General features: G+C 46.5%; 1 protein-coding gene across 9 annotated transcripts in view; it reads left to right on the forward strand.

Moving 5' to 3' along the window:
• The window catches only part of TIMELESS (timeless circadian regulator), a 361,230-nt gene that overhangs the window by 72,359 nt on the left and 261,351 nt on the right, over positions 1 to 27,520 (forward strand). For all 9 annotated transcript variants that reach the window (XM_069230703.1, XM_069230700.1, XM_069230699.1 and 6 more), the window contains exons 7-8: positions 4,782 to 5,071; positions 5,536 to 5,623. In XM_069230703.1, coding sequence (XP_069086804.1) covers positions 4,782 to 5,071; positions 5,536 to 5,623 — 378 coding nt within the window. The remainder of the gene's footprint in view (positions 1 to 4,781; positions 5,072 to 5,535; positions 5,624 to 27,520) is intronic.

The raw sequence follows: 27,520 nt of genomic DNA on the forward strand, positions 1-27,520 counted from the left end.
GAACTCAGAGCGGTCCATCTCGCTCTCAAGTCTTTCATACCGCTAATTCAGGGGAAAACTCTCTTGATACAGACGGACAATACAACCACAATGTATTACTTGAACAAACAGGGGGGAACGAGGTCCCTACCCCTATCGCGAGAGTCCCAAGCGATATGGCATTGGCTCCTGGCCAGAGGAATGTCAATTACAGCAGTTCACCTGCCAGGTCAGCAGAACGTGGAAGCAGACTTTCTAAGCAGACACCCGGAGGACGTTCACGATTGGGTCCTGCACGGCGAAGTCGCAGAATACATCTTCGCGCAATGGGGTCGGCCTCAACTGGAACTCTTCGCAGACGAAGTAAACAAGAAATGCCCAGACTTCGCATCCAGGTTCTACCGTCCGGGATCTCGAGGGAATGCCCTGTTGATCGACTGGTCAGGGATATTTCTTTACGCCTTTCCGCTGATTCCCCTCATTCCGGCAGTGATCAGCAAACTTTACAGATCCAGGACCAGAATGATTCTTATAGCGCCGCAATGGCCCCGACAATTCTGGTACACGGATCTCCTCAACCTGTCGGAAGAACCTCACAGGAGGCTGCCGTGCAGACCGGATCTTCTGAGCAGAATGGAGGGCAGGATTCTACATCCCAACCTACCCTCTCTGAGCTTAACAGCATGGCTCCTGAATTCCTGCAGTATGGGCACCTAGGGCTCTCACAGGAGTGCATGATCATCTTGAAAGAGTCCAAACGACCTTCCAGGCAGCGTTCCTACGCTTTTAAGTGGAAGAGATTCTACATATGGTGCTGTCAGCAAGGTCATAATCCCATACGGGCGCAGGAGGATGTCATACTATCCTATTTGCTTCATCTAGCGAAGTCCGGTCTGCAGGTATCATCTATTAAGGTACATTTGTCTGCTATTACTGCCTATCGCAAATCGCCTTCTCAGGAATCCTTCTTTACAAAACCTGTAGTCAAGGATTTCTTAGAAGGTTTGAAGAAAGTTTTTCCGCCAATTCGGAGGCCTTCTCCTCCGTGGGAACTGAACATAGTCCTGGCAAAACTTATGGGCCCTCCTTTCGAGCTTATCCATAAGGCCTCTTTACAACACCTTACGTGGAAGGCGGCTTTTCTAGTGGCCATTACTTCAGCGAGGAGGGTCAGTGAAATCCAGGCCTTGTCTGCAAAAGAACCGTACACGGTTTTTCATGACAATAGAGTGGTTCTACGAACTCACCCATCTTTCCTTCCGAAGGTGGTGTCAGAATTCCATATTAATCAGACCATAACTTTACCGACGTTCTTTCCCAATCCGGAGACTCCGGCAGAGAAAGCATTGCACTCATTAGACTTGAAAAGAGTGCTAAAATTTTATCTGGACAAGACGAAGTCGATTAGACACTCTAACCGTTTGTTTGTAAACTATGGTCATTTAAGGACAGGAGAGGCAGCATCTAAACGTACAATATCAAGATGGATAGTTTCTTGCATTGTTAATACTTATCAGCTAGCCAATAGACAATTGCTAGCGCGGCCTAAAGCGCATTCCACAAGGGGTAAAGCGGCTACTGCTGCTCTCCTTAACAATGTTCCAATATCTGAGATTTGTAAGGCTGCTACATGGAAGTCTGTCCATACGTTTACAAGACATTATTGTTTAGACTCCGATGCAAGAGCGGATGCCCAAGTGGGGCAGGCCTCTCTAAGAAATCTATTTGCGTAATACCTATCTATTCCTGCACTTCTATCGGACAGTCCGCTGGGTTTAGGGATGGGCTTGCTAATCTATTCAATGTTTATGACTATTGATGAGGATCCCCTGGAAGAGAAGGATAAGTTACTTACCTGTAAATCCTAGTTCTCTTCCAGGGGGTATCCTCATCAAAGTCATAAACAACCCACCCTCCTCCCCGGACGCACGTCTCCTAGAAGTGCAGGACAGACTGTGTTTTGAATCAGTTATGAAAATTGTCACCGTAAAAAGAACTGACCTAACTGTGAACCAACTGTCACCTTTCCTTCACCCCTGAGGCATGGTGGGATACTGGAGGTGCTCAGGGTCTTAAAGGCACGGTGCCAAAGTTTTTATGGTTCTCCTGTGTTAACCTGCATGCAGCCTATTGGCTAAGAATGCTTCAGTGTTTTTCAATGCAGTTTTTTCTATTTCTTCTCTAGAGTTTGCTACTGCTCACTTCACTAATCCTAGTTTTAGGAGCTTGGGCACATATTTATGCTCTATTGTAGTATTTAATATAAAAAAAAAAACGGTATATGCCTGTTGTTGGAAGAAATTTGTGGCATGGTGCACCAACAAGTCTGTTGAACCCCTTTCTGCCCCTCTCTCTGATGTCCTATTGTTTATCCCTTCTGTGCCCATCAGGACACTGCTACGGGCACTCTCAAAGGTTATTTGTCTTCCATATTTGTGTGTTTGAGGCTGCCTGATCAACATTCTTTCTTTACGTCTCCCTAATAGATTCTTTAAAGGTCTTACACATCTCATTCTGCCATCCCCATTCACTATGCCCCAATTGGATTTGGATTTGAATTTGAATTTGTTTTTTACCTTTCTGATGTGCTCTGCATTAAAATCCGCTAAGCAGTGGCCAAAAAGCAACCCCCTGAGGGTTTGTGTGCTCATTATACTTGAGCTACAACTGCGACCACTGCACTAGCATGAGAAGTGCCAGCCTTTGATATCTCTTAGGTGGCAATGTAGGCTTCCCTGGACACGTTAGCCAAACATTACTGCCTTGACAGTCAGGTTTGTAGAAATTGATATTTTGCCTGCTTGGTCCTGCAAGACTTTCTAGTCTGATCTCTGATCGTGGACCCACTTCTGGAGATGGAATTTCTTGGGTATCTATTCAAAGTTAAGGAGTCTGTTACTAGTAGTCTCTATCAGATGAACAAGTTACTTACCTTTGGTAACGTCTTATCTGGTAGAAGCAATAGCTAGTTGCAGATTCCTTACCGACCCACTCATTCTCCCCACCCTGCAAACTGATTTCTTGGGGCAGGGACTCCCTTTCGGGGCCTTAGTTTTGATGCACCAGTAGTCAGTGTTCCTAATGGCTCTGCTCTTGTGATGTGGAAGTTCTTGAAAAGAAACTGATGTCAAGGCGTGGGGGTGGCTCCTAAATAGGATCAGCAATTCCATATCTGGTACTGACGACGGACACGGAGCCAATAGACACCACCTAATGGCGCACTGGGGAACTGCTGAAGAAAAATCTCTGGATCCAGTCTGATGCCTAGGGGAAATTCAATAGTAAGGAATCTGCAACTAGATATTGTCTCTGCCAGATAAGGCCTAACCGAAGGTAAGTGTTTTGGCTGTGGGGGCGACAATGCCAGGGAGCCGGCTGTCCTCTTCCTCCACCCCACAAAACAAGACATCCCTGGTGCCTAGTGGGATCCCTGCTTATAGAACGCCATCCACTTGAGATCCACAAGCAGGGTTCTGTTTCCAAATGCTTTTTCAGATTTTGTGATGCGTGAAGATTTAGGCAGCACAACAAGTAAAATCAAAATGGAGGGCAAATTTACCCTTCCCTGGTGGGACATGTTGCGCCTCTGACCCCCGTTTCCCACCCACCCCATATATGTATATAATTATTTGACCAGAAAGGGAGTCGACCATGCCTGGGTGACCGACACTTCTTCGCCCCCCCTCCTCCCTCCGCCCAACCTTAAAATAGGTATTGCCAGTGTCTAGTGGATCCCTGCTCATGGATCTCAGTGCGACCCTGACCTATGATATGGGATTGGTTTGAGAAATGCCTCACTTGAATACTGAGGGACAGGCTGGCAGAGATAGCCCAGCACCAGCGCAGGGAGATTGCCTTACCTGCTCATCCCTTCTCCTGAGATGTGACCAGTGAGGTCAGAAGGAGCAGTGGGTACAGATGTGCAAGCAATCCTGCATCAGCCCCTATCTTAAGCAGAAATGCAGGGAAGCCCCAGATGTGAGCACTGAGCGTGCACAGCGGCCCACCAGGACAAAGTTAGTGGATCGTCCTTCGCACGTAAATGTTTAAAAAGCTCTGTGTTTGGGTCCAAAGATTGTTTCTCTTTTGATGCACATTGGATACGGTAATTTTGACCAATCTTTCTTTTTCGCCAAATCAGTGAAATGCTTTTCAGTAGCGTGGCTATTAACAATTTTAAACTTGACCATGGGTTTATGGTCAGTTGGTTGTGCTATTCATATCAATTATGTTTTACCCAGCAACATATGAGGCAAAAGGAAATTATAAGATGACAGCTTGGGTTTGATATGTGAATGTTTCCAATGCAACTAAACTTGCTAAGTATATTTTGCCCTAGCAAGAGCATGAAACTTGAATGCTTAAAATGGTCTGCGTTCTGCGCTGATTGAGCTGCAGCACAGTTTAAACTATTTACTTCTGAAAGTCTTGGAGATTTGTTAAAATAATACTGGTTTGTTAATTAACAATAGAAAAAACATTTCCGGAAGTCCCAATAGCTACTATGGTACAACTCATTCAACTTTTAAGAGAGTCACTCCGAAAGTTATTGGTGGGCTTAAGGGTTTAGATGCCCATTGAGAAGAAGGAAATTAAATGAAGCCATATCATAAGAGAATTCAAACTGGACCAAGATTTATGGGGGAATAAGGTGTGGCTGTGGGAATAGCTACATTTTTCTCTAGTTTATATCCTGTTGAAGCAAAACTTGCACTTAGTTAGCACTTCAAAAAATGACCATGTTGACTCATGCTGTGCAGATTATTGCAAAGGTGGTGTCTCTTTTTTCTCCTTCATGGCAGAGTGTCGACGACGATGCCAGCATCCACGATAAGGTTCTCTGGGCAGTCCACATGAGTGGCATGGATGATCTTGTGAAGTTTCTTGCAAGTTCGCAAACGGAACAGCAGTGGACGATGCACGTCCTGGAGATCGTCTCTCTGATGTTCCGTGATCAGAAAGCAGAGCAGCTTGCTGCCACCGGCCAGTCCCGCTCTGTGGCAGAACGAGGGACAGATATGAAGGAGCTGGAACTGCTGAGGCAGCGGGAAATTGCAGAGAGAAAAAGCAGAGTATTTCAGCGGGCATCGAGGTGAGATATATATAATGGACAGGGCAAAGAATATTGTGTTAAAACCTAGATGGGACAGAAGCTGGTGATGCCTGAGTGAGGCTGAGAAAGACAGGGAGGGGTTCAAGTTTAGCTTTAGAATGGAGGAGAGAATGGGATATGGCGGAGCCAGCACAACAAAAGACTGGTACACTAGTGAGTTACAGAGAGCATCACCTGAGCTCAGGTTAAGGGCAGATTGCATTTCGATCAGTGTTATGTTTCTTTAACAATTTTCTAGAAGCCTACCACACTTGGAACAATGGTGGAATCAGAACTTTACAGGAAGCATTAATGCTTTGAGCGGCCATCAAGGAGCATGTTAGCCTATAAGTCAACCTGTCCACCATAAGAGCTTTTCTTATTGTGAGTGAAAGTCAATTTTTCTTTTGCTTATCAGTCATTCCCAGCCTTTCTCAGACTGACCTCTGATTCTGCATTTACAGGCACTCAAGGTTTGGAGGATCCTACGTTGTCCAGGGTTTGAAAGCCATTGGCGACCGGGACGTTGTTTTCCACAAAGGGCTACACACTGTAAGTTTCAGATTATGTAGGATTTTGAACAAATGAGGTATCTTGAAGTCAGGATTTCATGATAAAAAGTAGCAAAGTAGAGGTGAATACAGATCTAAGCTGTACACATACTGATATTCAGAATTTCCTAAAGTAAAAGTTAGCCTTTAGTTTGTCGGCTGAAGAGTATTTTATAGAATGAAGATGGGTAAGGTGATAGTAACTTTTACTGTGCCAAGGCACATTTCTTTAATTTTAATTGAATGTTCGATGGCATCTGTCGCTGTAGATACACATGGTCTGCATAGCTCGCCATCTGGTGTTCGGTCGGAGTGTTACAAGTTGTTTTTCTTCGAAGAAGTGTTTTCGAGTCATTGGACCGAGTGACTCCTCCTTCTGTGCTCATTGCGCATGGTCGTCGACTCCATCTTCGATTGTTTTCTTTCCGCCATCGGGTTCGGACGTGTTCCTGTCGCTCCGAGTTTCGGAACGGAAAGATAGCTGAAAACGGAAGATTTTCGACGGTATCGTTGCGATCCGGATCGAGATAAACACATACGACAACGCATTGAACATCGAAGCGCTTCGGTGCCCTTCGGGGTAGATTTCGGCACACCGTTGGGGCCTAGTCGGCCCGACCGCGTGGAGAACAACGCCGATGGAACGGACCCCGTTTCGATTCTGCCCTGAATGCCACAACAAATATCCTTATACGGACCAACACTCGGTCTGTAACCTGTGCCTGTCACCCGAGCACAGCGAAGAATCCTGTGAGGCCTGTCGGGCGTTCCGGTCCCGAAAAACTCTGCGCGACCGTCGAGCGAGAAGACTGCAGATGGCGTCCACGCCAAAGGAGCATCGACAGTTCGAGACAGAAGAGGAACAGGAGGAATCCTTTTCCATCCAGGATTCAGACTCCGACGAACTCGACAATACAAAAACTGTGAGTAAGACGTCGAGATCAGAAATTAAAAAAGGCAAAAAGGCCCAGGGGACGCCACTGCCAACCGGCCATGGCTCAACCCAAATTCACGGTGACCAACAATCGGCACCGAAAAAGGCCCATTCAGTGTCGAGATCGTCCGACTCCGGTCGAGACACCGGCACGCAGCCTCCTCGGGACCGAGAGAGTGCTAAAGAGAAGCATCGACACCGAGAGTTCGGTGTCGACACGGATCGACGCCGAGACAGTGGCGCCGAAGATCATAGAGGCCAAGATTTTTCGGCACAAAAGAAGAGGAAGGTTACCTCGGAGCCGAAAAAACAAACAACAGGGTTTTCGGAGCCGAAAAAAGCACCAACAGACCCAGTTTCAGGCTCCTATACTGAAGAACTTTCTATGTCTTCACAAATGAAAAGACACAGATTCGAACAGGAACTGCAATCCACTGAAGTGGATCACACGCAAAAGCGTATCTTTATTCAGCAGGGGACAGGGAAGATCAGTACCCTTCCACCTGTCAAAAGAAAGAGAACACTTCAGTTTGTAGCACAAGAGGCTCCTCAGCAACAAACAGCAAAGACTGTAACACCTCCTCCCTCGCCTCCACCTGTAACTCCGGCTTCGCCAACTTACACCCCGTCACATTCGCCAGCTCACACCGCCATAAGCCACGACGACCAAGATCAAGACGCGTGGGACTTGTACGATGCACCAGTGTCTGATAACAGCCCAGACACATACCCAACTAGGCCATCACCACCTGAGGACAGCACAGCCTATTCACAAGTGGTGGCTAGAGCAGCTCAGTTCCATAATGTGGAACTACACTCTGAACAAGTAGAGGATGACTTTTTATTTAACACCCTCTCCTCCACCCACAGCTCCTACCAAAGCCTGCCTATGCTCCCAGGCATGCTTCGCCATGCAAAGGAGATCTTCAAGGAGCCAGTCAAAAGCAGGGCAGTAACGCCTAGAGTGGACAAAAAGTATAAGGCGCCTCCTACGGACCCTGTATTCATCACCTCTCAGTTGCCACCAGATTCTGTGGTGGTAGGGGCTGCCAGAAAACGGGCAAATTCACACACTTCTGGGGATGCACCTCCCCCAGATAAAGAAAGCAGAAAGTTCGATGCAGCCGGGAAGAGGGTCGCTGTCCAGGCAGCAAACCAGTGGCGCATCGCAAACTCACAAGCGCTGCTAGCGCGATACGACAGAGCCCACTGGGATGAGATGCAGCATCTCATTGAACATCTCCCAAAAGATCTACAAAAAAGAGCAAAACAGGTTGTTGAAGAGGGTCAAAACATTTCCAACAATCAAATACGCTCCTCTATGGATGCAGCAGACACAGCCGCAAGGACCATTAATACGTTGGTTACCATCCGTAGGCACGCATGGCTCAGAACGTCTGGATTCAAGCCAGAAATTCAGCAGGCAGTACTTAACATGCCAGTAAACGAAAAAATGCTGTTCGGTCCGGAGGTCGACACAGCCATAGAAAAGCTCAAAAAGGACACTGACACTGCCAAGGCCATGGGCGCACTCTACTCCCCGCAGAGCAGAGGATCTTATACCACCTTCCGCAAAACACCTTTTAGAGGAGGGTTTTGGGGTCAGGCCACACAAGCCAGTACCTCACAGTCCGCACCGTCCACCTACCAGGGACAGTACAGGGGAGGCTTTCGGGGCCAGTATAGAGGAGGGCAATTCCCTAGGAATAGAGGAAGATTTCAAAGCCCCAAAACCACTACCAACAAGCAGTGACTCACACGTCACTCACCCCCCCCACACAACACCAGTGGGGGGAAGGATAGGTCAATATTACGAAGCATGGGAGGAAATAACTACAGACACATGGGTCCTAGCAATTATCCAACATGGTTATTGCATAGAATTCCTGCCATTCCCTCCAGACATACCACCAAAATCACAAAATTTATCAAAACACCATTCACAGCTTCTAGAGATAGAAGTTCAAGCACTACTGCAAAAAAAATGCAATAGAATTAGTACCAAGCACACAAATAAACACAGGAGTTTATTCACTGTACTTCTTGATACCAAAAAAGGACAAAACACTGAGACCAATTCTGGACCTCAGAGTAGTAAACACATTCATCAAATCAGACCACTTTCACATGGTCACACTACAAGAAGTGTTACCATTGCTCAAAAAACACAACTACATGACAACCCTAGACCTCAAAGACGCATATTTCCATATACCAATACATCAATCACACAGAAAATATCTAAGGTTTGTATTCAAAGGAATACATTACCAATTCAAAGTATTGCCTTTCGGTTTAACAACCGCTCCAAGGGTATTCACAAAATGCCTAGCAGTAGTCGCTGCACACATCAGAAGGCAGCAAATACATGTATTCCCGTATCTAGACGACTGGCTAATCAAAACCAGTTCGCTCACACAATGCTCAAACCACACAAATCAAGTCATACAAACCCTCTACAAACTAGGGTTCACCGTCAACTTTACAAAATCCAACATTCAGCCAAGCAAAGTACAGCAATATCTAGGAGCCATAATAGACACGACAAAAGGAGTAGCAACGCCAACTCCACAAAGAATTCACAATTTCAACAGAGTCATTCAACACATGTCTCCAAATCAAACAATACAAGCAAGAACAATACTACAGCTCCTAGGCATGATGTCCTCATGCATAGCCATTGTCCCAAACGCAAGACTGCACATGAGGCCCTTACAACAGTGCCTAGCCTCACAGTGGTCTCAAGCACAGGGTCACCTTCTAGATCTGGTGTTAATAGACCGCCAAACTTACCTCTCGCTTCTATGGTGGAACAGTATAAATTTAAACAAAGGGCGGCCTTTCCAAGACCCAGTGCCACAGTACGTAATAACAACAGATGCTTCCATGACAGGGTGGGGAGCACATCTCAATCAACACAACATAAGAGGACAATGGAACATACATCAAACAAAACTGCATATAAATCATCTAGAATTATTAGCAGTTTTTCAAGCACTAAAAGCTTTCCAACCAATCATAACCCACAAATACATCCTTGTCAAAACAGACAACATGACAACGATGTATTATCTAAACAAACAAGGAGGAACACATTCAACGCAGTTAAGCTTATTAGCTCAAAACATATGGAAGTGGGCAATCCACCATCAAATTCGCCTCATAGCACAGTTTATTCCAGGGATCCAGAATCAACTGGCAGACAATCTCTCTCGAGATCACCAACAAGTCCACGAATGGGAAATCCACCCACAAATTCTGAACACCTACTTCACACTCTGGGGAACACCTCAAATAGACTTATTTGCAACAAAAGAGAACGCAAAATGCCAAAACTTTGCGTCCAGATACCCACACAAGCAATCCCAAGGCAATGCCCTATGGATGAACTGGTCAGGAATATTTGCTTACGCTTTTCCTCCTCTCCCTCTCCTCCCTTATCTAGTGAACAAATTGAGTCAAAACAAACTCAAACTCATTTTAATAGCACCAACGTGGGCAAGACAACCCTGGTACACAACACTGCTAGATCTTTCTGTAGTACCCCACATCAAACTGCTGAACAAACCAGATCTGTTAACGCAACACAACCAACAGATCAGACACCCAGATCCAGCATCGCTGAATCTAGCAATCTGGCTCCTGAAATCCTAGAATTCGGACACTTACAACTTAGCCAAGAGTGTATGGAGGTCATAAAGCAGGCCAGAAGGCCATCCACTAGACACTGCTACGCAAGTAAGTGGAAAAGATTTGTTTGTTACTGCCATCATAATCCGATACAACCACTAGACGCAACTCCAAAACATATAGTAAATTACTTGCTCCATTTACAAAAAGCAAAGCTAGCCTTCTCTTCTATTAAAATACACCTTGCAGCAATATCTGCATACCTGCAGACTACCTATTCAACTTCCTTGTATAGGATACCAGTCATCAAAGCATTCATAGAAGGTCTTAAAAGAATTATACCACCAAGAACACCACCTGTTCCTTCATGGAACCTAAACGTGGTCCTAACAAGACTCATGGGCCCACCTTTCGAACCCATGCACTCTTGCGGAATACAATTCCTAACCTGGAAAGTTGCCTTTCTCATCGCCATTACATCTCTGAGAAGAGTAAGTGAAATTCAAGCGTTCACAACACAGGAACCTTTTATACAAATACATAAAAATAAGGTCGTCCTACGACCTAATCCAAAATTTTTACCAAAAGTTATTTCACCGTTCCATCTAAATCAAACGGTAGAACTACCTGTTTTTTTCCCACAGCCAGATTCTGTGGCTGAAAGAGCACTACATACATTAGATGTCAAAAGAGCATTAATGTACTACATTAACAGAACAAAGAACATCAGAAAGACTAAACAGCTATTTATTGCATTCCAAAAACCTCATGCAGGTAACCCAATATCAAAACAAGGTATAGCCAGATGGATTGTTAAATGCATCCAAATCTGCTACCTTAAAGCAAAAAGACAACTGCCCATTACTCCCAGGGCACATTCAACAAGGAAAAAAGGTGCTTCAATGGCCTTTTTAGGAAACATTCCAATGCATGAAATATGTAAGGCAGCCACATGGTCTACGCCTCACACATTCACCAAACACTACTGTATAGATGTGCTATCCGCACAACAAGCCGCAGTAGGTCAAGCTGTATTAAGAACTCTATTTCAGACAACTTCTACTCCTACAGGCTAATCCACCGCTTATGGGGAAATAACTGCTTACTAGTCTATGCAGACCATGTGTATCTACAGCGACAGATGCCATCGAACTGAAAATGTCACTTACCCAGTGTACATCTGTTCGTGGCATCAGTCGCTGAGCTTCACATGGGCCCACCCACCTCCCCGGAAGCCTGTAGCAGTTCAGAAGTTACCTTCAATTTTGTACATTTGTATATATATTATTTAAACCTTTAATAGGTACATACTTACACATTTCATTGCGCGGGCACTATTACTATAGTACAACTCCTACCTCACCCTCTGTGGGGAAAATAATCGAAGATGGAGTCGACGCCCATGCGCAATGAGCACAGAAGGAGGAGTCACTCGGTCCAATGACTCGAAAACACTTCTTCGAAGAAAAACAACTTGTAACACTCCGACCCAACACCAGATGGCGAGCTATGCAGACCATGTGAATCTCAGCGACTGATGCCACGAACAGTTGTACACTGGGTAAGTGACATTTTCATTTCTTGGTTTCATTTTAGCTTTTGAGTATGCGAAGTGAGGTTTAAAATTATAATTCTGAGTAGATAGGCACAACTTTCAAGTGCCAGGCTTGTTTAGTTTTTGTTTGGAATGTGTCACTTTACTGCATTCTAATTATCTTTAGCTTTGCTCGTTGTGCGCGTTTGTTTCATCACATCTTTTATTTTAGTGTGTTAATCAGGGAGTTGTGTTTTTTGTTTTTAATCTGTTTTATTGCATTTTCTTTAAACAGTATGTTACATTTTAGTGGTAACATTCTAACAACGTAATGGATACTTACATTGGTACATATGGAACATGGACACACCATAGTATTCAGCATGTACACCAAAAGCCTGTCTTCCATGGCACCATATTACATATTATTAGGAATGAAGGAAATAAGGTTCAGAGCAATAATGGAAAACACAGAATGTAGTTTAGTTTTGTCTCAGAGCAAGCAGGTTTGCAAGTGTGACGTCTGAGCAAGTAATAACGACAATGCACTATAACAGGCATTTTAAACATTGTAAAAAGAAAAGTAGGACATTTGTGTCTGGGTTAGTAGGCAGGCAAGCCACGAGATCAGTGCTTCATGACTTTCAGGGGAAACCTAGTAACGACTTGTCACCGACAACCGCCTGGAGGACATTAGTAGTATCTCTGGTGTTTTAACTGGATCCTGATATGGTGTGCATAGGAGGAAAGTAAACAGATGTGCGTGGTGTTGCCGGCAGCCTGTACCATTGTGGCAATTCTGCCACCCTTTCCGTGTTTCTTGGTGGCAGTGTGCCTGGGTGCTCAGAAGTGTCAGGTATGGGTGTGTGTAGGACTTGCCAGTATTGTGTACTAATTAGTGGCTATTGGGTATTTGGGGAGTCTGAGATTATCTTCTCAATGGAGGGCGATGCTTTCTGCCTGCACCGAGACCGACCGGGATTGCAGCTATGCTACGTAGCGTGGCGGGTCAGGTGCTCGCCAACTACGAGTCATGAGTCTCTAAGCTAGTAAAAGTCCCAGGTCGAGAAGCCAAGTTATGACTCTATTTTTTTGTCCCTACAGAAAAGTCCCAGCACACAAGCCTCCCAAGTAAATAGAATGCTCAGTTCCATGCAGTGAGATAGTCTGTGCGTCACCGTATGCCAGTAGTGGTGTAAGTATGGGCATGGCCATAACATGCGTAGCAGGTCTGCGTATGGTTGAAATATCTGTTATTTTTAGCAGTTGTGAGGTAAGCCTTCTGGGTAATGTAGTGTTGTATCAGCCAGAATTGTGCATTGTGTGGCACCCGAACTGGGCCTTCCAGCAAGGTTGGCCATTCCTTGTCCATGTACGGTTGTCCACGATCAGCCTCCCATCGGTCTTGGAGAAACGTGATTGGCAAGGACGTATGGTGCACACAGTCTGCCAACTGGGGCACCAAATGTCAGCCTCTGCCAAATGTGGAAATATTGCAAGGTAAGGTGTGTGGGAAGCTCTTGAATTTGGTCCCCCCACATCTGCCCTAGTGTTATGAAATAACAATAAAGGAAGAAACCCCCGTGTCCTCCATTAGGGCTTCATATTGAAGGAGTTTTGCATCATCGTAAAGATAACTCTGGGTATGAACTGCCTCTGGCTGCCAAAGTGTCAGTTCCGCCACAGTAGTGGTCTGGGGGCCCCCCTTGATGTTCCCAAAAGAGGGCTGGCTGGTGCATAAGCGATTGTTGCCTTAGCGAAAGCAGAGATAGGCCATATGTAGTAGCAGAGGTCGGGGCGTAGGCAGTCTGGCCCTGGGATGAAACAGTTGTAAGATGTTAGAAAGCTTGCATGCAGGAGACACAGTAGCCGTGTCGGTCAGTTAGAGAGAGACTAGCCATCGCAACACCCATTGCAATTCGGCCACCAGATAAGTGTTCTCGGTTGGGAACGCCAGGCCACATTGGTCAGTGGGCCTGTATAGTTTTGAGAGGGCTACTTTGCATCAGGAGGTGTTCCAGATATATTCCTGAATGATTTGCTCAAACGAGCGGAAGAACGATGCAGAAATTACAGAGGTAGGTTGACAACAATACATTAGGTGAGGCAGGACAACCATTTCACGAAGTACCACTTGACTTGGAGATAAAGCGAGCAAACTTAGTGTGGCTAGACAGAAGAGACAAAGAACAGAGGGGTGTATGTGAGAAAGTGGATGACTTGGGAATGACAAGACGGTGGAGTCCAAAAATAACAAAATATATACCACTAAGACTTTCATGACAGACGAAGACTGAAACGACTTTCTCAAGGACGTGACCCTTGTGTCCCTTACAGAGGAAAAGCAAGAGTCTATGGAGGGGAATCTGATGGTGGAGGAGGTAGGAAGGCCGCTCGGATCTTTACAGTCCGGGAAGGCGGTGGGCCTAAACGGGCTCCCAGTGGAGCTGTATAAAGGGGGAAGAAGTAAAGTGGCCCCACACCTTACCACAGTGTACCTAGAGGCACTGACAACCTAGCAACTTCCGGTTGATCAGAGTACAGCAACTATTGTGGTCCTACATAAGGAAGGGAAGCCGGCAACGGAGTGCGCATCCTATAGACCTATATCCTTGTTGAAAGTGTTAGCTAAGGTGCTGGAAACCTGCCTGCAAACAGTGATCACCCTTTATAGTCCATCCTGATCAATCGGGCTTTATGCCCCGTAGAAGCACCTGGCTTAATATCCGTCGATTTATACAGAGTGCTCCACATGACAGTCTCCTGGGGGCACCCAGGCAGCCCTGTTGGCCCTGTATGTTTGCATCACTTCGAAAGATGGGATTCGGTCCGTGGTTTTGTGCACGAGTCAGACTGCTCTACCAGAAACCCCTGGTGAGAGAGAGTGAATGGGACAGCTTCCCGAACCTTTGAGTTACAGAGGGGAACAGTACAGGGATGCCCGCTCTCCCTTATGCTCTTCGCACGGGCCCTAGAGACGCTTGCAGCCTGGATCCGGCAGGACCCCTTGGTCTGCGGAATTCCTGGAGGGAAATTTAGAGAGGGACGCAGAGCACTGGCGGCAACTGCCGCTTACACTAATGGGCAGAGAGGCTCTGTATAAGATGATGTCCCTGCCCTGTCTATTGTAGGTGTTTCAGAACATGCCGGTGGCTATCCCAGTGGGGTTCTTTCGGAAAATTGATCAGACCCTGTAGGAAGCTGGCCTGGTGTGTGGTGGCTACCTAAACTACTTACACCTTATACCAGGTCTAGGTATCCCCTCCTAGTGAAGTGTAGGCAGTGTCTAGAAGCCAGGCTCTCTAGGGGTAGCGGTGGATGAGCAGCCAAGGCTTATCTAGGAGACATGCAAAGCTCATGCAATACCACTGTAGTCACACAGCACTTACACACATGAAAGAAAACACTCAGTTGTACAAAAATAAAGGTCCTTTATTTTTGGAACAAATTACCACAAACTACTAGACAGATAACCCACCTATAGGAGGTAAGTAGTACACTAAATATATTCACTAGTAATCAGAAACGGGCAGAAAAAAGGTTAGAAAACAGTGCAAATAGCAGTAACCAATAGTGACCTTAGGGGGAGCACAAACAATTAACGGGAAAAATGGAATGCGAACAAGGTACCCCCACCTAGGTAAGTAAAATGGGTAGAGGGGAGCTGGGAGTACTAGAGAACCACAGAGGTAAGTAGCACAGTATCCTGCCAGGAATGCAGGAGTAAAACTAAGGATTTTTCCCCAAACCACCCAAAAGGAGGAAAAGAAAAAAAAGACACTGAGACAAGACTGCAAGAAAACCATTGGTGGATTCCTGAAGGAAGAAGACCTGTGGAGAGAGGGGACCAAGTCCAAGAGTCACAGCGGAGTCCAGGAGGAGTGTAGTGAACCCTAGTTTGTTTTAATAGGATACAGGAGTTAGCTTAGCCTTTGGCTTTCAGACTCGTGCCCCCGACACCTAGTGACTTTTACCCTACTTAGCGTGCTCCGTTTTAGCGCATTTATTTTATTAAATCTATTGATATGGCTGCCTTATTTTTAGTTAGGTCCAGGTTTTAGTTTGCGTGATCAGTGCGCTAAGGCGTCAATATCAAGCGACAAAGATCAACAAACTGTAGGTGTTCACATTAAGGTACTTTCCCTCTTCATGCTTTCAAGGGAATTGTTTATTTAAATTACCGTCCCAAGGATTCCTTGTTACCTATTGTTTGGGAACAGACCTACGTCAGGGGTCCCAGTAGATCTGTATAAATACCCCTCACTTAAACAGATTGCCAGAGGGATTCCGACCAGATGCCATAGCTGCTATCGATGCTACACGTCGCCTTGACGCTGACCCGGTCTCTGTGTCCCTACGGAGTCTGAGCTAGAGACCTCATTCCAAGGTAACAAGGGATGGGGGGCTCTTCTCATGGACATGGCATTGGCAGATTAGGGTAACACGCCTAGCTCTCTTCTAGGTTAGAGATTAGGTACACATGACATTAGGGTATTAGGACATATTTCAAATTTCATGTCATTTCATTATATTGCAAGATGGTGGGGGTCTTTGTATTAATGACTCTTGTCTTTACCATTCTGTTTATTGCATTGTTCCTTAGCCTAATCATTGCAGCCCATGCAACTTATCACAGATTGCAGTTTTGCTAAATAAAACCTATTGAAACCTTACTGCATCTTCCTAATTTCCTGTGTTTGATTGATTGAGACCTTGAGTTAATGTGAGAAAGGGGTAATCTCAGTTTAACCACAACACTCCCTGAGATGTCACACTCTTGAGTCCATGCGTAAAGGCTGCCACAAATCTCCTTTTACTGTTTGGGGTTTTGGTGAGGTGCTGCTTGTGAGCCGTTAGGGTTGGGCCGACAGTTGCGACTGGCATAGTTGCCTACAAACATAAGTACTGTCATCCTTAAACCAGCAGTCTTGCCTAGAGCAAGAGTCAAACTACTACAGGAGTAGAGGCTACTACCCACCCAGCTATGGTTGCAGGAGTTGGTTGATGGTGATAAAGAACAGGTCAGCACTGCAGCCCTGGGGCCGGAGAAGAGTGCCTGATGGTTGTAGATGAAGTCCCATGCTGGAAGGAATATTGCAGCCGGTGGATGTCGGTGCAGGAATTCCACCAACAAGCCTTGGCAATGGCAAACTCGTGGTTAGTGGAAAAGAGGTGCTGCTGGAGACCAGCAAGGCCCAGGAGAATTCAATCCAGGAGGGGGGAGTCGCAGGGGAGCCTCAGCGTCAGAGAGGGTCCACAGGTAGAGAGGCAGCACACACAGGAGTCCCACAGGATGGGGGACACAGAAGTTGCAGGAGAAGCCCACGCAGCACTACAAATGGGGACCCCACACTGCAGGAGGACCACGCAGGAGGCTGTTCTGTGTAGGATGGAGGGCTGGGGGCTGGAGCTACACGTTGCCTGAAGATGCCTTGGAGGAGATGGAAACAAGCTTTAGCAGCTCCAAGAAACTCAGTACACAGGGGTACTGTCCTTCATTGGAAGGCAAAGGCTTACCGCCACCAAAGTTGGACAGCTGGCAGAGAGGACCAATAGGACTACTCCTCACTACCACCTGTGATGCAGGATCCACGCAGCTCAAGATGAGAAGAGATCCACGCAGCAGGTCACCGCTTGTTGTAGGTGCCTGCGGTTGCAGGGAAGTGACTCCTTCACTCCACAGGAGATTACTCTTTCTTGTGCAGGCTGAAAAGTTGCAGTCTTCTGAGAATGCTCGGCCGGGGAAATGTTGCAAAGCTGGCAGGAGACGTGGAAACAAAGTTGCAGAAGAGTCTTCTTCGTTGTAGCAGCGTTGTCAGTTCCTGGCGAGTCCAGTCACGGTTCCAATGGCCAGAAGTCGAAGCAGAGGTTGCAGAGGAGTCCGGCTGGAATCATGCAAGCCAAATCTGAGGACCCACCCAAGAGAGAGACCCTAAATAGCCCTGAAAGGGGGGCTTGGTCACCTAACCATGGACTTACATGGGAGGACTAGTATGCCAATTGTGGAAAGAAAACGGTACAATTTAGAGGAGAGAGCAAAACTTCTGGGATCTTGGTTATCAGGATCCCAGTAGACACATTCAAACATACTGACAACGGGCAGAAAATGGGGGTAACCATGCCATGAGCTAGGGTACTTTCCTACAGACCCTCATATCTCTGCTATGGGCAGGAGGACTCCTACGAATAGCGTCGAGGAAGCTCCAGAGGGGGACTTGCGAGGGAGGGCTCGCAATTCCCGATGCCCAGTTGTATTACTGGGTGACCCAGCTGGTGGTGGTTAATGAATGGGCCTTTGGGGAACTTACAGAACCAGCCTATAGGGTAGATACAGAAGCGATGGGCATCATGGGCTATGAAGGGTCCTTTACCGCCAGCGGGGGGGTCTGAAATCTACCAACCCATACCATGACAGTCGTGCGAGCTTGGAAAGAAGCAAATCGCTACCTGGGGAGGGGGAATCCCACTCTGGACCGGTGATTACTTGAAGAAAGTGAGTGCAATGAAAGGGTTCTCCAGATGGGCCCTGATGGGATAGAACTGGGAGATGTTTGGAAGGACTATGCCTTGATACCCTTTGAGGATCTGTGGATGGAATTTGACATGCAGGAAGTGGAACGGTATAGATATCTGCGACTGGGCCACGCGCTCTGTAGGCACCTCCTTACAGGGTAGCAAATCAGACTCATTACATTGAGGACAGGGTCCTCACAGAGCCGCTGTTGGAGCAGGCGATCTCAACAATTTACAGGAAACTGACTAACAACTCCCCTGATTCAAATGAGTAGTTGAGGGTGGCGTGGGAGGAAGACGTAGCGTCTCCCAAAATGTCATCTGAGTTTTAAGTGATATAATAGCGTGCATCAGATTGCCATCAAATAAGTCAGGGGCCCAATAATAAACTTGGACTCCCAGGTATCTGAATGTATCAGGTCAAGGGGAGAGTGGCGAGGGCTGGGCCAGGATTGGCCGTGGTGGATGCTAGTAGAAAAAGGCACAACTTGGTCCAGTTGACCCCCAGGCCGGATAGAGATGCTTACGCATCGAGAGTGTCTATTATCTCAGTACGGAGCATGGAAAGATCTCTTAGATAGATGAGATCATCTACATAGACGGACACCGAATGAGTTCCGTCTCCCAAGGATATGCCCCAATTTCGTCCCTGTGCACATGGAACCGCTGCTAGGGGCTCCATGGCCAGGGCAAAAAGGAGTGGGAGGGAACAATGAGCATCCCTGTCTTGTGCCTCGCTCTATAACGGTAGGGTCAGATATAAGGGATTCCGTCTTAACCCCGGCCAATGACAAATTATAAAGCAGTCTCACCAGTTTTAGGAACTGCAGTCCTAGCCCGAACCGCAGTAGTGTCCTAAACAGAAAGGACCATTTCAGCAAGTCAGATGCCATCTCCAGATCAAGCACTAAGCATCCCGCCTGGTGCTGAAGGGACGAAGCATGTTCAAGGATTAAAGAAGTGTCTTACATTGAGGGACGGGCTGGTACAAATCTGTTCTGGTCCAAGTGTTCCCGAGTTGGGACTAGGTGTGCCAAGAGATCTGCTGTGATTTTGGACAATAGCTTATAGTCCGAGTTTAGCAGGGCAAGAGGTAGGAATGAATAGGGAAGCTCTGGGTCTTTGTGCGGTTCAGGCAGTGAGATCAGGTAAACATCTCGATAAAACTCTGCCGGTACCTGTCTGGACCAGAAATCTTTCTGGGGTGAGGCCACGGATGGCCATTGACCTCATGAATCTTGAACAGAGTAATGGGCTCATCCAGTTCAGCTCGCTTGTCTGGCATAATTTGGGGAATGGGTATTGTGGAAAGAAGGGAGTCCGTATCCAAAGGAGTGGATGTCCGGACCGAGTGATACAAGGGAGTAGTGTTTTAGTTCATCATGAATTTCTATCTGTGTGAAAAGTAGGGGTCCTGTGGTTGACCGCAGCACTGCTAAAGGTGGTGATCATGTTTTATCAACCAGGCAAGAAGCGACCCGGTCCTGTCTGCTGTGGTGTTCATTTTAGCAGAGTGGCTGCAAAGTTTAGGCAGCGTAGTCTTTCCAGGAGTCAGATGTTCTCTTTGGGCCTCAGCTAGCAATGGTCTGCTATCCGGGTCATGTATCACCGTATTTTCAAGGTGTAGTTGCTGGTGTTTCACGGTGAGTGTCTCCCTATGTCAGTGAGCTGTGTATCTGATAGAGACAGCTAGTCACAGATTCTTTATCTTCAAATTCTCCCCCAGGTGTCAGCGCATAGGTACTGCTGAGGAAAAATTTCCAGATCCGGTCTTAGGTAGAGGGCGTTGAGCACCTCCGCAGTGATGTGGTCCCCAGACATGTCAGCGGAGTCCATATATTCCCTCCTCTGACACGTTGATGTCAGTTTCTTCTTTTCCGTGAAGCAACGCGGATCCGGTGTATTGAGTACCTCGGCCCTTTTGGCTTTTTTTCTACCCGATCTTCCGGTATTTTTGTAAACTATTCTACTACCTGATAGTGTATATGACTTCTGGGTTTAAACCATGTGGATCCTATTCCCGGCAGATGTCTGTCACGCATCTACATTCCGTCTGTTTATGGTGTCTGGGATCTCACCATAAAGCCGAAAACTGCGATGCCTGCCATTGTTTGAAACCAAAGTCTTTGAAGCAAAGGAGTGTTGCATGAAACTCCTCGTGGCGCGAGCGCACAAGTCCTCTTCTTCCTGGTGTTGGAGTCCGTTGTCTTCTTCCCAGCCATGCTCAAGGAGTCGTTCTCGCATGGTTCCATCGACCCTGGGTGGTCCTTCGGTGTCTCCAGGTAAGTCTTCCTGGACACCATGATGCACTTCGGCGTCACCACCCCAGCATTCCCCTTCTATGGAGTCCGCCACCCCGTATCCTGGTGCCGGGGTGATTATGAACCAAATGCGATGTTAGTATGCGTCACTGCATTCCAACTTTGGTTCTTCCCCTCCCTCTGGAGCGCCTTTGGGGCCCTATGGAGGTGGGGAGTGCTTTGACTGTCTTTGCCGGAGTTTCCCACCTCGGTGCCGTTCACACTCTCAACTCTGACTCCAGTGTCGGATTGGGGCTGGTGCACAGCCTGGTACAACCTCTGTCTCCTCCGCATGATCCTGTTGTTCCGACGACCCTCATGGCACCGTTGGGTCTGCCAACTCCGCTTGGCACCCCTATTCTGAGTTCCCCGGAGTTGGACGACGCTCCTTCTGAGGAGGCTTCCCCCTCTCGACGCCGGGAGTGGAGCCATGTGATTTGGATATGGTTCCTGGGCCAGATCCACTATCTGTGCCTCCTATTCTGCCTCCTGCACCCTTTCTGGGGCCCCTTCTGCGTTCATCCTCTGATTGGGTGCTTGATTTAGCCATGGCTAGTGGCCTAGACTCCTCGCTGGCATCTAGCCTTCTCTCGTCCCCTGGATTGGCGACGGAAGCCAGCTCTGCCTTCGCAGATGTCTTGAGGCCGGGAGGCTGATGTTTTGAACTTGCACCTTCCCATGGTGCAATTATCCACTGATCCGTTGTTAACTTTTACTCCAGATCATTCCGACACTGAACCCGTTCTGCCTTTTTGCGAGGCTCTATATGACATTCTTCTGGGTGTCTGGATTCAGCCTATCTCTGGTCCGTCGGTGGATCGTTCTATCTCATGCAGGCATCGGCCAGGACAGGAAGATCCCTTGTCCCTTTGCTCAGGGGTTTGTTGTCCAAACTGCATTGGGCATCCCAGTTTTGGAGCAGATTCCTCTGACTCCGCCGCACAGGGATTCTAGTTAGCTGGATGCTGCCGGCAGGTGTATTTTTTTTTGTTTTTTGTCTTGTCTAGTGCCGCTCTTCATTCCACCAACACTTCCTGTGTGTTGGCCCTCTGGGACTCTGTTGAACGTTTGCTGCCATCACTCTCTGAGGATGTTTGCACTGCCCTGACGCCTTTGAACAGAGATGGTCAACAGGCTGCTCAACTTGCAGTCCGCTCAGGTATGGATTCTACTGATTCCATTAGTTGGGTCATGGCGGCCTCTGTTGCCATTCGTCGCAGAGCTTGGTTATCCGCTTCAACTTTTTCATCTCCGGTGCGGGATGCTCTTCTTGATGTGCCATTTGATTGCAAGTCTCTTTTTGGGGCGCACGCAGATTCAGCCTTGCGCTGTTTTTGAGATTCCCATGTTGGGGACTAATGTCCGTCCTCTTCTCATGCACTTTCGTTGCTTCATTGCAACTATATTTGCATTGCCAGGTTCCTCTCAGACGTGGGTCCTGTTGCGTACTCACCTGTTCATTTGCATGTTATTCCATTTTGTGCGGCTCCGTGACCTCTGAGTTCATTCAGAGTCTCCTCCTGTTCTTTCCAGTCTATTTTCTATCCACTTTGGATATTGTTGCACTTCCTTTGGAGGTGCTCTGCATGTTTTCACTGCTGCTGCGCCTATTTGCAGTGCTGTAGTTCCTTGGCATAGTCTGGTGCTTCTGCTGCCATAGGCTCCTCTGGACGGGGTTTTGATTCCATGGCCCGTATCAGTGCATTTCAGTATACTTTCTATGTGAGTTCCAACTCTCTGTTTCGTTTACATTCGGCGGATTTTCACCATGTTTAGTAGTAGCTCTACTTTTGAGACGGGCCGGGTTCCCTCTTATAATTTGGCCATCTCTACTGGCGGATCCCTCTGCCTCCTCTTGGTTTTTTCATACCACGGTCTTTTTCTTTTGCGTTCTGACAACTTTGCCTCTCCTTTTGTTTACCCTGGGCATCTTGCCTATTGTCTCTGTTGGTATAGAGATTGGGTTGGCCATTCGCTCTTTTGAGCTTTTGGTAGTAAGCTCCTTTACACATTTGCCTTGTTTTTCTTACCATGTGGGAATGTTGTTGTACTCCCCCCTGCGCCATTTCTTGCCTACTTTTTGTACGGTCCCCACCTCTGGTGTCCTTTCCTATTATTTGTCTTCTGGGAAGGCTTCTTTTCCCATTTTTTTCAATGGGTTCTACATTGCCTTGTTTTTCTCTGCTACTGGCTCTTTTTGGTGCTTGTTGCAGGTTCCCCTCCCTGTCTTTCAGGGTGTTCTTGATCGCTTCTAACGTAACCTACTTTAGTCACATTTCTTCCAGGACCATTATGCCCTGGCTCAGTGATAGCGTCTCTTCTTTAGTGGCACCGTCTCCCCCACACCATGGGTTCCAACATTTTTTTTCCTGCCAATTTGTTTTTAAATAAATAACAAATGAGGACCATACTACTACTACTACTACTACTACTACTACTACTACTACTCTCTCCACTTGAGGATACTTTCCTCTCTTTCCATTTTACCTCTTGCCTGCTCCTTTTGGGTCCTTCCTGAGCTTGTGCTCTCCCCGTGCTGTTGTTAACGGGTTCTTTCTTTCCCACAGGATATTGTGGATTCTTTAATCGTACTCCCTCTTCTGGTGGCAGTGTTGTTCCTTCTTCTGGCCTGTAGGTATTCCTTGTTTTTAAATCCTGGTGCCACAGTCTACCGTTTTCCCCCATTTCAACTGGAGGGGTATGGTGCTATTCCGACCCTGGCTTCTGCGGCCTTTTTGCGGCTTGCTTGATGCCTTTTTCCTCGCCTTCCTTGTTGGTCCCCTTCTGTGCATGCCTGTGGGGATTGTTTCCTTCACAGGTGTCTCTTATCTCTGTTCATTATGTGCGCTGATACTGTTAGTTCCTTCCCGTACATTCTATCCTTCTGGTTCAGGGATGGTTCTGTGTTTTCCCCTATACATCTGGTGTTTTTGTCACCTTGGATATTTCCCCTCTTTCTTCCTTGGCCACAGCCAACGGTTGCCTTTCCATGCTTCCATGTCCTCCTGGACATGGTAATAGTCCTGTGCTCTTTTGTGGAGTGGGACTTATCAGACTCTTGTCTCTTAACATGTCTCCAATTTCATGTTTCTTTTCTGACCTCGTCTTCATTTGGGGTGCCATGATTGGTTTGCTTTTTGGTCATGCTCCTTTCGTTACGTTCTGTACTTTTCTGCTGCACAGTCCTGTGGGTTCCTTTGTGTGCGGATGCCTATTCTGCTGGTGGTTCCCATGTCAGGCTGCTTTCTTGTTTTCAAGCCTGTCTTCATTGTCTGGGCTCTTTTGTTCCCCTTCATTTCTTTTCTCACGTTCATTTTTTGCTCTAGGTCCACACAGGAACGTCCGTTTCTTTTACCTTGTTGTTCCAGTTCTGCTTCAGAGTTCTCTTTTTGCCTTTCTCTCATACCCTGCTTTGTGTATGTCTGTACACTTTGCATTTTTATGGAGGGCCTTGCTGGTCTTTTCCTCTTTATTAGTCCATTGGGGCCCGGAGCTGTTTTCCCTGCTCCTTCTTCTGAGGCATCCATTGCTGGTCTGCCTGTACTCTTTCAGTTTTTCATCCGTTCTTTTCCTGACTACCTGTGTTCTGTCTTGGCTTATGTGTGTGTGTCACATATTGCCTCTGCTGGGGTACCATCTCATTCTAATTATGAGATTGGTTCTATGGAATGCTTCCGCTTGTCCTTTTACTTAGAAAACATGTAAAGGAGTCAATCAAGTGTCTTCTGGTTCTATTTCTGACTGTTTTTGCCTCCGTTTTCACTCACCTATGGGTGTGATCACTGCCTAGTTTCCTGTGGACACTTTCCCTTACTAGTCCTGACTTCTAATTTCCCCTCTGGATATGCCAGTTAATTTTTCATATGAGTAACTTGTGTTATTCTCTCACCCTCTCTATCTCGAGCCTGTTTTCGGGGTGTTCTTTGCAAGACCGTTGTTATCTGTTCGCTACCCTCCTCCAGGTGGTGGGGGCTATTGCTTGTGTATCTAATTCTAAAATAAGGAATCTGTGGCTAGTTGTCTCTATCAGATGAATAAGTTAGTTACCTCCGGTAACGCCTTATCTGGTGGAGATACAGACTAGCCGCAGATTCCTAATCGACCCACCCATCCTTCCCGCTTGCCAACTATGTACTCTTCAGTCTCGCTTAGGGTGCGTTTGGGTGTTTTCTGGTTATTGTACATCTCATAACTCGTCTGTTCTGGTTGCCATATACAGTATTGCACTGTTTTACTAGTTCACTTCCAGTTTCTCTGTGGCTCCGCGTTGTTCTGCGGCTTCAAGTCATGAAGAAACTGACGTCAGTGCATCAGAGGAGGGAATATATGTACGACGACGATGCGCAGAGTTACTGCTGAGGAAAAATGTCCAGGTCCAGTCTGATGCCTGGGGAGAATTCTAAGATAAGGAATCTGCGGCTAGTCTGTGTCTCTACCAGATAAGGCGTTGCCTTATCTGGTATTCCTTAATGTTAAAAATATTTTGTATTTGCCCCATAACTTTAATGGTTGGAACTGTCTTCCGGTCTGGAATGGGTGGGGTGTAGAGGTGGGGTTTGGAGGTCTGACTCCTCTGTCGATGTTGCACTTTAGGCATTTTGGGGCTGTATGATAAATTATGACAATTCTACATGAATTGGAGGTCAGTTTGTGTCTCTGTCCCAGACTCTGATAAATGGTGGGAGTACCTCCATATGATAGGTGGCAAACTATCATACACTCTCCTAAGCTGGTCCTGACTGTTAGAATTAGTAAGTGCCTAATTATCCTTTTGTTCTGGACAGCACATACAAGGCCCTGCTTTGTAAAGAATAGATTCCTGTGTAGGTGCGTTGCTGAAAGGGTTCCAAGTACTTTTTCAAGGTGCCTTAAACTCCAAACAGGATGAACCAGCACCATTGACTACAAACTGTCAAAATTGCATCTTCTTTACTTAGGCATGTGTAATTTAGACATAGGAGCGAACTCATGTAGTGTCTGATTACTAGTTCATTGAAATCTGAGAAGCTGTTTACCTTTAAAACCATTAATTTCACCACTCATATAGTGCCACAGAGGGGATTGTTGGTTCAAGTACTCGAGTACTCTTCAGTGATAGATAATACAGGCTATGCACTGGGGAGAATGGGTGGGGGTTTGGTGCTGCTCTCCAGAAAACGTTTGTTCTGAGAGCCGGCACTACAAACCCACCTTCAGTTTCCCCCAAAGTCTTTAAATGTACGTATCCCTAAGAAGGAAACCTCCAAATCTCCTTATTCAGTGCAGTATAGTCCTCCTTTTGGAATCAGCAGGTGACAGGGTGAGTTGTTTTTTGGGCTTCCCAAGATCTGTTGCTAGAAAAGTGGCAAGTTGTCCATTCATGTTGTATTAATTTTTTCTGATGGATACTTTGTCCCATTGATTCCTTAGGTTCTGAATATCAATTGACGCAGACTGGATTGGGATGCTTTTTTTCCTCTCAGTTGCTCTGCAGCACGATCAAGTGGGGCCTTGCGACTCCATTTGCAGCCACCCCTAAACTATCCAATATACATATGAAGTGACATAACTGGCCTGCATGTGGTGTCGCCTGGCACAATTGGATAGTTTCTTGCTTCTTATGGATATGGATCTGAAGTACTTCTTTGGTTTGCACCAATTTCTTCTCAATTTCTAAGATGCATGTTCAGCAGAATAGGTCAAGTGTCACTGTGTATGGTATCGGTGTTTAAACCCTGTTAAAGTTTCAAACAAATGTCCCTGTAGAATGGCCAACAACATTTACATATGGTACCTAGAGCTTGATCATGATTCCTTGATGTACCACGCCATCTGCTTGAATGCTCTCTCATAGCCATCAGGGAAACTAAGTTATTTTTGGTTTGAGCCATCAAAGTGAAGTTTAAACAGTCCCTTTCTCTTCCTGAGGTACGTCTCCTGTTGGAGAGTAACCATTCACAGGATTCTTTCATACAAAGCACAAGAAACACCGTAGAAAAGAGTAAAAATAGTCCTGCTCCCAAGACTGTTTAGAGAGTTTCTTCATCTGGGTCGGCTTATACTTCATGATGGTAATGTGCCCACTTGGATGGACTGTTAGGATTCTGGCAATTTCCAGAGTTTTCCCAGTACAAAATAAAGGGGTGAGCCTCCCGGGCACTCATCAGAAAGATTTCTAGGGGCGGAGAGGTAATCAGAGAGTCATTTTAATTAGGTGTACTAAGTTTATCATCCTGTCGATTTTCAGATACTGCTGTAAAGCAGTGAAACCAGTTTTGGCAAGACTTGTGTCCTCCAAAAGTGCTAAAGCCTTACAATGGCTGATTGAGTTCAATAAAGTCTACATAAAAGGAACCTAGTCTGCAGCAGCAACACAAAATTGAACCTCTGGTGTTTCACCGGGTGATTTGGTAACTGCCTCTCCCATGGGGTGAAGATTTGGTCTGTGCCACGTAAAAAAATCTTAGCCATCACAAATCCAGAATCGCTCGCACTACAGCCTGGTGGGCCGGCAGTAGGTACCCTTTATTATGGGTGGGGATTCACGTGGGGAGTATGAGTTATACAGCACATCCTTGCCCTCTGGTGGTGAAGCTGTACAAAAACACATGGAGCACAATCATTGGGCTTACAGAGGTCTTATCCCCTGAGGACTGATACAAGGGTGTGCGGGAAAGTTGAATGAAATAACAGAATAATTGAATGTCTGTGCATAGAGAGGACTTTGATTCCTAAACTCCTATACCTGCTCCAGGCTCGCACGTGTGTGTGTGTGTTTTGCATATGCTCAACGTCAGTTATATACACTTGCCACTTTGTTCTTGTAATTACTTGCTTATATTAATCCAGAGTTCCCTCCCTGCAGAAGTTAAACCTTACTCATCTGAATTAATCATGGTGTGTTTAAAATTCCTTATTACATCTTCACTTTATACAAATGGAAGTATTTTTTGGAGGCTTCAAACAGCTCTGAAGCCAAGTCTGTTGTTGAAGGAGCATAAATATTAC

Source organism: Pleurodeles waltl, chromosome 4_2, assembly GCF_031143425.1.
Source record: "Pleurodeles waltl isolate 20211129_DDA chromosome 4_2, aPleWal1.hap1.20221129, whole genome shotgun sequence".
NCBI classification, from domain to species: Eukaryota; Metazoa; Chordata; class Amphibia; order Caudata; family Salamandridae; genus Pleurodeles; species Pleurodeles waltl.